The 12,001-nt window shown below is 59.6% G+C and overlaps 1 protein-coding gene across 1 annotated transcript; it reads right to left on the reverse strand.

The window, feature by feature from the left end:
* Positions 1 to 7,370, reverse strand: HNRNPUL1 (heterogeneous nuclear ribonucleoprotein U like 1; the record flags this gene model as incomplete). Its single annotated transcript, XM_032441685.1, is given in 17 exon segments — positions 1 to 11; positions 388 to 732; positions 1,200 to 1,368; positions 1,453 to 1,581; positions 3,372 to 3,494; positions 3,581 to 3,847; positions 3,930 to 4,042; positions 4,227 to 4,326; positions 4,403 to 4,542; positions 4,921 to 4,994; positions 5,073 to 5,370; positions 5,409 to 5,496; positions 5,498 to 5,514; positions 5,634 to 5,674; positions 5,676 to 5,751; positions 5,754 to 5,756; positions 7,111 to 7,370. Coding segments are annotated over 17 exon segments (2,160 nt in total), but the record flags the coding sequence as incomplete, so codon positions are not given.
* Positions 7,371 to 12,001: the final 4,631 nt, after the last annotated feature.

Raw genomic sequence — 12,001 nt, forward strand, 5'->3', positions numbered from 1 at the left:
GCGGTTGTAGGCTGCAAAATGGGGAGGGGGGGTTAAAGGGGGGGGTTGGAGCCCAGGGTCCCCTTTGGGGGGGGGTGGCAGCCCCTTATCTCCATTGAGGGGGGGGGTAGGGGGGGTTGGCAGCCCTGGGTCCCCTTTGGGTGGGGGTTAGAGCCCCTGGTTGCCTTGGGGGGGGGGGTTGGCAGCCCCTTATCTCCTTGGTGATTTGAGGGGGGGGGAACCCTCCCCAAAAGGCCCATAGGGACACACAGGAGGCTTTTCTTTTTTTGGGGGGGGGTCTCTAGGACCACTGAGCTCCAAAAAGAGGGGACAAGGAGACAATACTCCCACCCCCCCCCCCTCCAGCACCCACAGGAAGGATAATTGGGGGGGGGGGTCCTCACTTACCTCCACCTCCTCCTCCGCCCCCTCCTCCACCACGGAAGCCCCCCCCGGCTCCTCCACCCCCTCGGCCCTGGAAGCCCCCCCGGTTGCCCCCACTTTGTGGTGGGGGGGGGGCAGCTCCAGCTCCTCGACCATCGAAGCGTTGGAATCCTCCTCCTCCTCCTCCTGCAGCGCCCCCTCGTGGCCGGAATGGGGGGGGGCGTCCGTCGAAACGTTTATCGGGGGGGGGTCCTGCTTTCCTCCCCTCCTCGTTGTATTGTCGAACTAATTCGGATGCTTCTTCCCTCTGAAGTTCCACAAATAGAACCGAGTCCAGGAAATCACCCGGTTCCGGTAGAGTGAAGTTGGCTGTAAGTGGGATGGGGGGGGAAAAATGGGGGAGAAAGTGATGAAAAAAGGGATTTTTAGGCCTAAAATTAAAGAGAGTGGGGAAGTTGGGGGGGGATGGGGGGGTCTTGCTGTTAATTTGGACCCTTAAGGTGAAGCAGAAAGGGGAGAAGCAAAGGTTTGGGGCTTCCATCGTGTGCTCCCCCCCCATAATAAAGCAAAGAAATGACTCAAAAAAGGGCAAAAAAAACGGCAGTTTGGGGGGGGTCACCCCATAAAGTTACTTGGGGGGGGGGCACACAGTGGGGTCTGCTGCTCCCTCTGTGTTTTTGCCCCTAGAAGTGGCAGTTTGGGGGTCTCAATGCAATGCCCACCCCTCAATAGAGCAGCACTACACAGGGACAGGAGACACTTTGGGGGGTCTCAGTGCTCTGTATGACCCCCCCCCTTCCTTCCATCCCCCCCCCTTATAGCAGCCCCCCCCCCACCTTTCATCTCCAGCACCGCGTGGTCGGGGACGTCCTTCCCTTCCTCATCCGTCCTCCTGATGGTCCGCTCCCTCAGGTCCTGGTCAGTGGGGCAGATGACGACAGCCCTACGCTGGAAGCCCTCGAAGGGTCTCATTTTCCTCCTCTGGGCCGAGCCGTAAACGTTGGTCTGGAATAATGGGGAGGGGGGTTGTAATACGAGGCCCACCCCAGCTGTATCCCCCCCACCAGGGGGTACCCAAAGGCTCCTGACCTGGTCCAGGATGTAGTTGCGTTTCTTGCGGGCCGCGATCTGGATCAGGCGGTTGAGGCACTGCGTGGCCTGCTGGATCAGAACGTCCCAGCGACCCGCGTAGTTGCGTTGGCGGCGGAGACCCATCACCTACAGAGCAATAATGGGATGAATAGGGAAAGGGAAGAGCAACGAGGTCAGCAAACCCAACTGTCAACCCATTCGTTGGCCTCAGATCTTCTAACCCAACGAGGTTGGGAAGGAGCTCTAAGATCAGCAAACCCAACCGTCAACCCATCCCCATTGACATCAGAGCTCTTCCAACCCAACAAGGTTGGGAAGGAGCTCTAAGATCAGCAAACCCAACCGTCAACCCGTCCCCATTGACATCAGAGCTCTTCCAACCCAACAAGGTTGGGAAGGAGCACCCGAGATCATTGAATCCAACCATCAGCCCATCCCCATTCACTGGCCTTACAGATCTTCCGACCCAATGAAGTTGGAAAGGAGTATCAAGATCATCGACTCCAACCATCAACAAGTCCCTACTCACTGGCCTCAAACACCTTCCAACCCAACGAGGTTGGGAAGGAGCTCTAAGGTCAGCAAACCCAACTATCAACCCATCCCCATTAACATCAGAGATCTTCCAATTCAACGAGGTTGGAAAGAAGTACCAAGATCATTGATTCCAACCATCAGCCCATCCCCATTTATTGTCTTCAGAGCTCTTCCAACCCAACAAGGTTGGGAAGGAGCTCTAAGATCAGCAAACCCAACCATCAACCCGTCCCCATTGACATCAGAGCTCTTCCAACTCAAAGAGGTTGGGAAGGAGCATTGAGGTCATTGGTTCCAACCATCAACCCATCCCCATTCATTGGCCTCAGAGATCTTCCAACCCAACAAGGTTGGAAAGAAGTACCAAGATCATTGATTCCAACCATCAACCCATCCCCATTTATTGTCTTCCAACCCAACGAGGTTGGGAAGGAGCTCCAAGATCAGCAAACCCAACTATCAACCCATCCCCATTCAATGGCCTCAGACAACTTCCAACTCAATGAGATCGGAAACAAGTACCGAGATCATTGATTCCAACCATCGACCCATCTTCACTCATTGACCTCAAAGATCTTCCAACCCAACGAGGTTGGAAAGGAGCTTGGAGACCATCAAACCCAACCATCAACCCATCCCCACCCATCAGACTCCCCCACATCAGCGAGATCAGAAGAGCCCCTCAACCCAATTCCAACCCAATTCCAACCCGATTCCAACCCAATTCCAACCCAATTCCAACCCGATTCCAACCCGATTCCAACCCGATTCCAACCCGATTCCAAACCCGATTCCAACCCGATTCCAACCCCGATTCCAACCCCGATTCCAACCCCGATTCCAACCCGATTCCAACCCCGATTCCAACCCGATTCCAAACCCGATTCCAAACCCCGATTCCAACCCCGATTCCAACACCGATTCCAACACCGATTCCAACCCCGATTCCAACCCGATTCCAACCCCGATTCCAACCCGATTCCAACCCGATTCCAACCCAATTCCAACCCCGATTCCAACCCCGATTCCAACCCGATTCCAACCCCGATTCCAACACCGATTCCAACCCCGATTCCAACCCGATTCCAACCCAATTCCAACCCGATTCCAACCCAATTCCAACCCCGATTCCAACCCGATTCCAACCCGATTCCAACACCGATTCCAACCCCGATTCCAACCCCGATTCCAACCCGATTCCAACCCCGATTCCGACCCAATTCCAACCCGATTCCGACCCGATTCCGACCCGATTCCGACCCGATTCCGACCCGATTCCGACCCAATTCCAACCCGATTCCAAACCCGATTCCAACCCCGATTCCAACCCAATTCCAACCCAATTCCAACCCAATTCCAACCCAATTCCAAGCCCTTACCCTCATCTTGTCCATGATGGCGTTAGTCCCCAGGATGTTGTACTTCTTGGATGGGTTGGCGGCCGCGTGTTTGACGGCCCACGTCGTCTTCCCGGCAGCGGGCAGCCCAACCATCATCAAGATCTGCTGGGTGAAGGCGACGCCATCATGGCCAGGACCCCAACACTGCTACAATCCCCCTCCCCACCTCCATCCCGGCCTCAGCTCACCTCACACTCAGCTTTGCTCTTGGGCCCGGTGGTGCCGCGGACGCGCTCGGCCACGGGGAGGTGTTGGATGAAGGTGAAACCGGGTGGGACGGAGAAATAAGTGTCCTCCCTTTGGCCAAAGTTGAACTCGATGGCGCAGTTCTTCACCAGGACGTGAGGGAATAGAGCTCTACCGGCCAACACGTCCTTCCGCACCCTGTAGGCCACCCCCAACCACTTCCCATTCTTCATGAAGGACATCTCCACCTCCTCCCCGCACTCAAAGTCCTGCAGTGGGGTGAGATGGAGGTGGGTGAAGGCCCGGCACCTCGGGACGCCCTCCTGGACCCATAGGAGATGATGGACTCACAACCAGGCAGGCAATGACGTCGTTCTCGGCGAAGGTTTCCCCATAGCTCTCAAACTTGGAGTTGGTCGACTTCTTACCGGTGCCGCCGTAGCCGTAAGAGAAAGGTTCCTCACCTGAAAGGACAAAGAGAGGCCAAGTGAGCCAAAATGGGGTCAAAACGAGGGTTTTTTGTCCCCAAAATGAGGTGTTTTGCCCCCAAAATGAGGAGTTTTGCCCCAAAATGAGGAGTTTTACCCCCAAAATGAGGAGTTTTGCCCCCAAAATGAGGCGTTTTACCCCCAAAATGCATGTTCTTACCCAGCTGGGTGCTGCAGGAATCCAGCGACCACCCAACCCGCACCACGTGTGGGTCAGGCTCGGAGGCCGGGAGGTGTTTGACCGAGATCTCCTCATTGACCTACAAGTGGAAGTAGAAGGGAAGGGAAGGTTTGGGCTGCGATTTGATGCAGTCTCAGCTCCACGTGGGGGCTCACCTTCATCTCGTAGCACACGCGGCCCTGCCGGGCACCGTAAGTGGCTCTGGCACCCGACCACAGGTAGGCAAAGCCCTCGATGGTCAGGGGGTACCCGCTGTAACGGTCCCGGGCCACCTTGAAGTGCAGGTCACAGTTATCTGTAGGGAGAGAAGGGAGCAGTGGGGTGCCAGGAGCTTCCCACAGCCCTATGGGGCATCCCTGGGTCCCGATGGGGCGTCCCTGGGTCCCTATGGGGCACCCCTGGGTCCCTATGGGGCGTCCCTGAATCCCAATGGGGCCTCCCTGGGTCCCAATGGGGCGTCCTTGAATCCCAATGGGGCGTCCCTGAATCCCAATGGGGCGTCCCTGGGTCCCAATGGGGCGTCCTTGAATCCCAATGGGGCATCCCTGGGTCCCTATAGGGTGTTCCTGGGGCCCTATGGGGTGTCCCTGGGGCCCTATAGGGTGTCCCTGGGGCCCTACAGGGTGTCCCTGGGGCCCTATGGGGTGTTCCTGGGTCCCAATGGGGCACTCACAGGTATCAACAGCCACCAAAGTCTCATCAAAATCCTCCTCTTCATCCTCAGCCGGCGGCTGCGGCGACCGACCCCTATAGTGTGGGGAGGGGGCTCAGCGTGGGGTTATGGCACTTTGGGGGGGGGGTAAGGGGGGGCGGGATAAAGCTCACCTCTTATCCTCACGGTGCTCATAGTAACCCCGGCCCCGTTGCTCCTCATAGGGCCGCTTACGGGGCTGTTGGGGTCGGGGCTGCGAGGGGTCGGGGGCCCCATATGGGGCGGGGGGAGCGTTGTAAGGGCGGGGTGGACGGCGGGTGTTGTAAGAGGGAGGGGGGGGAGCGCTGTAGGTGGGGGTGTAGGTGGTGGGAGGAGGGCGTTGTAGGTGGGGGGGTGTAGGTGGGGGGCGCGTTTGTAGGGGGGGGGGAGTGTATAGGGGGGGTGGGTGCGTTGTAGGTGGGTGGTGGGGCACTATAGCAGAGGGGGGGGGCCGTAGGGGTGGGGGGCGCCGTAGGTGGGAGGGGGGGGAGATTGTAGTGGGGGGGGGTGTTATAGTTGGGGGGGCACGGTGTAGGTGGGGAGGGGGTCTTCGGGTTTTAGCTTCTGACTTCATGTCTGTGGGGATAAAGATGGGGGCAGTTGTCAGCTTGGGGGGGGCAGCTTAAGGAGGGTTTGAGGGGGGCAGCTTAAGGAAGGTTTTGAGGGGGGGGCTGCCAGGTGATATCAGGCCCTACCTGGGTGCAGGGGGGGGTGCTCGGGTCTAATGGCCGCTCTCGTAGCTGGGTTCGTTGTCCTTGCTTGTGCTCGTATGCTGGTAACCCTGAGGCTCAGTGGGGTGACTGTTGTTGTCCGGCCATCTTTGGGGGGGGGGGGCGGGGGGAAGGGGATAAGGGTTAATTACAGAACACCAAACGAGGCCCGAAAAACATCCAGTTATAGCTGGCAATGGGGGCTGGGGGGGTGGGATAGAGCCCTGTGGGACAGAGGACACACAGAGCCCTATGGGGGTAAAGGGGGGGATGCAAGCTTATGAGCCACAGAGTATGGGGGGACACAGAGCTCTATGGGGGGGACACAGAGCCCTGTGGGGATGGAGGGGGACATAGAGCCCTATGGGGGGGACACAGAGGTGGACCCACAAAAGGGAATAAAGAGGGGAATTAAAGGGGACACAGACACACAGGGTACGGATATGGGGGTCAGGGCCCTATAGGGACGGGCCTACAGGGGGGACATGGACACATAGAGCACAGATATAGGAGTCAGGGCCCTATAGGGCTGGGCCTACAGGGGGAACACGGACACATAGGGTATGGATATGGGGGTCAGGGCCCTATAGGATCAATAGGGCTGGGCTTACAGGGGGGACATGGACACATAGGGCAGGGATATGGGGGTCAGGGCCCTATAGGATCAATAGGGCTGGGCCTACAGGGGGACACGGACACATAGGGCACATATATGGGGCTCAGGGCCCTATAGGATCAATAGGGCTGGGACTACAGGGGGACACGGACACATAGGGCACAGATATGGGGTCAGGGCCCTATAGGGCTGGGCCTACAGGGGGAACACGGACACATAGGGTATGGATATGGGGGTCAGGGCCCTATAGGATCAATAGGGCCGGGCCTACAAGGGGGATATGGACACATAGGGCACAGATATAGGGGTCAGGGCCCTATAGGGCTGGGCCTACAGGGGGAACACGGACACATAGGGCACAGATACGGGGGTCAGGGCCCTATAGGGACCTATAGGACCAGGCCTACAAGGGGGACACGGACACATAGGGCACAGATATGGGGTCAGGGCCCTATAGGATCAATAGGGCCGGGCCTACAAGGGGGGTATGGACACATAGGGCACAAATATGGGGTCAGGGCCCTATAGGGCCGGGCCTACAGGGGGGACATGGACACATAGTGCACAGATATAGGGGTCAGGGTCCTATAGGGACAATAAGGCCGGGACTACCGGGGGTACACGGACACATAGGGCACAGATACGGGGGTCAGGGCCCTATAGGGACCTATAGGACCAGGCCTACAAGGGGGACATGGACACACAGGGCACAGATATGGGGTCAGGGCCCCATAGGGCTGGGCCTACAGGGGGACATGGACACATAGGGCACAGATACGGGGGTCAGGGTCCTATAGAAACAATGGGGCCGGGCCTACACGGATCGAAGCCCTATAGGGACCTTACAGTGTCCATCCGAGGCCGGCTCCCCCCCGGGTCCCCTCCGAGCCTCCTCCGCCTCCAACGCCGCCTGTAGCCGCTCGGTCAGTTCCGCTTTGAGGCCTCGTGTATCCAACCCTCGTCTCCCCAGCTCCTCCTTCAGCTCGTTCACCCGTAACCGCCTCACGTCCATCGCCGCCGCCCGGCGCCCATCGAGCTCCGCTGAGGGGACGGCTCAAAATGGCCGCCATCGCCCTCCTCCTCCCCTCCCCGGCCCGCGCCGCGCTGCAACGCGAGCCGCCATTGGTTCGCGTTCGCTACACACGGTGTAACGAGCGATTCTATTGGTCCGCGCCTCACTGAGGGAGGGGATGGTCTCGCTCGCTGAGCTCCCGCTCGATGATGGTTTGTAAACTGAGCGCTGATTGGGGGAGAGAAAGGGGTGAGGCTGTAAGGCGGTCGCTGATTGGTGGAGATTCCAAGAGGCGGCTCGCGCTTCTCCCACTCCTATTGGCTGTGCTCTCTGCCTATCAGCACGGAGGGTCAGGGCTCGCTTTCCATTGGCTGAGCTCTCATGGAGGGGAGGGGCCATAGCGGCGCGCCTCTGATAGGTCGCCTGGGGGGCGGGCCCGAGGGCTCAGCCGCAGCCTCCTATTGGCGGAGCCGCGGGCGCTGCGAGCTCATTGGCTGAACGCCGGCGGTGTTTGCGCGCGTTGCCGCGCCTCGCTGCCTAGCAACGGGGAGCCGCGCTCCTATTGGCTGCGGGGAGGAAAGCGCTGAGCTCCCATTGGCCGAGCCCGGGAGAGGGGCGGGGCCTGCGCTGAAGGCGGCATCTCCACAGAGGCGAAATTCGACGGAGCGGCCCCAAAAAACGCCGAAACGGCCCCAAAATCTGCTGAAATGGCCCCAAAATCCGCTGAAATGGCCCCAAAACGGCACCCGGAGGACAGAGAAACCCCCGGGGGGGGCACGCTGGGGTCCTATGGGGCTGGAAGGGGGTCTTGTAGGGCTGAGGGGGTCCTATAGGCCTAGAGGGGAGGGGGAGCCCTATAGGGCTGGGGGGTTCTATGGGGTCCTATGGGGTTCTATGGGGTCCTATGGGGTTCTATGGGGCTGGGGGGTCTCTATGGGGTTCTATGGGGTTCTATGGGGTCCTATGGGGTCCTATGGGGTTCTATGGGGTCCTATGGGGCTGGGGATTCTATAGGGTTCTATAGGGCTGGGGGAGTCTTATGGGGTTCTATGGGGCTTGGGGGGCTCTATGGGTTCTATAGGGCTGGGGGGGTTCTTAATGAGCTGAGGAAAAGTTCATATGGTAGTTCTATGGGCTGGGGGGGGATTCTTTAGGGCTGGGGGGTTCTATGGGGTTCTATAGGGCCTGGGGGGGGTTCTATTGGCTTGGGGTTCTATGGGGTCTATGGAGTTCTAATGAGGTCTTATGGTGTTCTCTATGGGTCCTCATGGGGTTCTATGGGGTCCTCTATGGGGTCCTTGGGGTCTCTATGGGGTTCTAATGGGGTCTTCTATGGGGTTCTATGGGGTCTCTATGGGGTTTCTCGATGGGGTCCTATGGGGTTCTATGGGGCTGGGGGGGGTTTATGGGTCTATGGGGTTTCTATGAGGTCTATGGTGTTCTATCGGGTCCTTTTTTATGGGTGTCTCTTGTGGGTTCTTGGGGTCTCCACCAATTATGTCGGCATTCGGGAGTGCCATCGTGGCCCCGGGTTCTTACTGGCGGCGTCCTCTCATGTGGTCTCTAAGTGCGGGCTCTATGCGTACTGGCGGGGTCCTATTGGAGTGGGTCCTCCTATGGGTTCTTGGGGTCTTACTGGGTCTATGGGGCTGGGGGTTCTTAAGTGGTTCTATGGGGGCCTGCGAATCGGGGGCTCTGCATGGGCGTGTCTACTGGAGGCTACCGGGAGCTCTATGAGGCTGGGGCGGTTCAGATAGGGTTATACATAGGGCTGGGGGAGTTCTATGGGGTTCTATAGGGCTGAGGAAGTTCTATGGGGTTCTATAGGGCGGGAGGGGTTCTGTGGGGCTGCGGGTTTCTATGGTTTTATGGGGCTGGGGGGGGGCTTCTATGGGGCTGGGCTTCTATGGGCTGGGGGAATTCCTATGGGGTACACTGATGGGGTCAATCTATGGGGCTTGAGGGCTCCTTTGGGTCTGGGGGGGGGGGGTCCTGCACTGTGGGGCTCTGCTATTGCAACCCGTGGGGGGGGGGGCCACCCATGGGTTACCCTCCCCCGCCCAATAGAAGGCGCCAGCGCTGCATTCCGCCCCACACCCTGTTCCCCACCGCCATAAGTCGCCCCATTGTCCTTGGGGCCGAAGGGCTTCTGTGTGCCCCCACAGCCGGGGGGGGGGGAACGCTTGTGTCAGCCAATGTGCCCTATGGGGGGGGGGGGAGCTGGGGGTCCTGGGGGGGTTGAAGTGGCTGGGAGTTGGGGGCGTATTGGTGCTGGGGGGGGGTCCTGGGGGGGCTTAGGGTGCTGGGGGGGGGGTTCCTATGGCACTGGGATGAATGGGGGGGGCGGGTCCTGTGGGGGTTGGGGTGCGTGGGGGGCGGTCCTAAGTTGGTGCTGGGGTCCTTTGGGGGGGGGTGGAGGGGTCCCTATGGCACTGGGGATGAATGGGGGGTTTGTCTGGGGGAGGGGGGTGCGGGGGGTCCTGGGGGGGCTGGGGTCCTTGGGGGGGGCTGGGGGGGTCCTATTGGTGCTGGGGGCCTGGGGGGGGTCTATATGGGGGGGGGAAGTCTGGGGGTTGGGGTTGCTGGGGTGGGGGCTTGTTGGTGCTGGGGATATTGATGGGGGGGGTCCTGTGGGGCGGGGGGGTTGGGGTGGCTGGGGGGGGTCCTATGATGCTGGGGATGCAAATTGGGGGGGTGGGGTTCCCTGGGGGGGGGGCTGGGGGCTCCCTGTTGGTGATCTGGGGGGGGTCCTTGGATGCTGGTATGCGGGGGGGGGGGTCCTATGGAGCTGGAGTGGGGGGGGGTTGAGTTATTGATGGGGGGGGGGTCGTTGGGTTGCCTGGGGGTGGGGGCTGTTTGGTGCTGGGGATGGAGAGGGGGGTCCTGTGTGGGGGGGTTTGAGGTGCTGGGGGGCGGTCCTATATGCGGGGATGATGAAAGGGGTGGTCCTGGGGGGGGGTCCCTGTTGGTGCTGGGGGTCTTGGGGGTCTTATCATGCTGGGATGAATGGCGGGGGGTACCTGTGGGGGGGTTTTTGGGGAGTGCTGGGGGGGGGTCCTATGAGCTGGAGATGAATGGGGGGGGTTCCTGGGGGGGGGCTGGGGGCTCCTGTTGGTGATTGGAGGGGGGGGGTCCGTCCTGGGAGGGGGGTCTTGGATGCTGGTAATGCTGGGGGGGTCCTATGGAGCTGGAGGGGGGGGGGGCTGATGTTATTGATTGGGGGGTCCTGGGGGGGGGGTTGGGGTCCCCTGTGTGATTGGGGGATGGAGGGGGTGCTGCCCGCTGAACCGCCCTCCCATCTTCCTTTAGTGCCTCCCCCCCCCCCAGCGCTGCCCCCGCTCCGGGGCCGCCACCTGGCCGCTGCCGAGCGCTGGCCCCTCCCCGCAGCCTTTTCTGGTCGCCCCCCCGGAGCTGTGGGGCCGGCAGCCGCCCGACAGCGACTGAGGTATGACGGCCCTATAGCCCATAACCCTATAGCCCCATAAACCCATAACCCTATAGCCCCATATACCCCATAACCCATACGCCATAGACCTATAGCCCATAAACCATAACCCTATATGCCCCCATACCCCATAACCTATAGCCCCAACCCCCAATAACCCTATAGACCCATAACACTATAACCCTATAACCCTATAGAACCCATAGCCCTATAGCCCCCATAAACCCCATAACCCTAAGGCCCATAACCCTAAGGCCCCCCCCCAAAAAAAATTTAAAAAAAAACCCTATAACCCTATAGACCCATAACCCTAATAGCCCCCGCCCATAACCCTATAGAACCCATAACCCTATCGCCCCATGAACCCCCATACGCCCATAACCCCTATATACCCAATAACCTATGCCCATAACCACATAGGCCCCATAACCCTATAGACCCAATAACCCTAACTGCCGCCATAACCCCATAGCCCCATAACCCTATAGACCTAAACCCTAATAGACCCAATAGCCCCATATACCTATAAGCCGCCACAGCCCCATAACCCTATAGCCCCATAGCCCTATAGTTCCCATAATTCTATAGCCCATAACCCTATAGCCGCCATAGACCATAACCCAAAGTCCTATCAACCCATCACCCCATGGCCCCCAATAGCCCACGGCCCCATACCCCATAACCTTCACAGCCCATATCCCCACGGCCCCATATCCCCTATGTCCATGATATCCCATCAGCCCCACGGCCCATAGCCCCATGAATCCCATGGCCCCATATCCCTATGGCCCCATATCCCCATGTCCAATCTATCCCCATAGCCCCACGGCCCCATAGCCCCATATCCCGATGGCCCACAACTTGTCGCCCACTGCCCATATTGCCCTGATATCCCATATCCAAAGCCCCCATGGCCCCATAATCACCTCACAATCCCATGGGCTGCACCGCCCTCCCCTATTGCTGCAGTTGGGGGGTGTCCTGTCCCCCCCGGACCCTCCCATAGGACCCCCTGGTTGCCCCCCCCCCATTTACCATCAGTGTGGGTGTGTTTGTGCTGAGTGCACATGCCCCACAATTCCCTTGTGGGGGGGGGGCACAATGGGGCACTTTGTGCCCCCCCCCCCCCACCGGGGGTGGGGAGGAGGGGGAGCTTTTGCTAGTGGGGGGGGGGGGGGTGAGTAATATATGGGGGGGGCAATATATCGGCCTTTAATGGGGGGGTTGTGATATTGGGGGGGGTACAAATGGGATCCTCTCAACAACAACACAACGGAGAA

This window comes from Coturnix japonica, unplaced genomic scaffold (assembly GCF_001577835.2).
Source record: "Coturnix japonica isolate 7356 unplaced genomic scaffold, Coturnix japonica 2.1 chrUnrandom487, whole genome shotgun sequence".
NCBI lineage: Eukaryota > Metazoa > Chordata > Aves > Galliformes > Phasianidae > Coturnix > Coturnix japonica.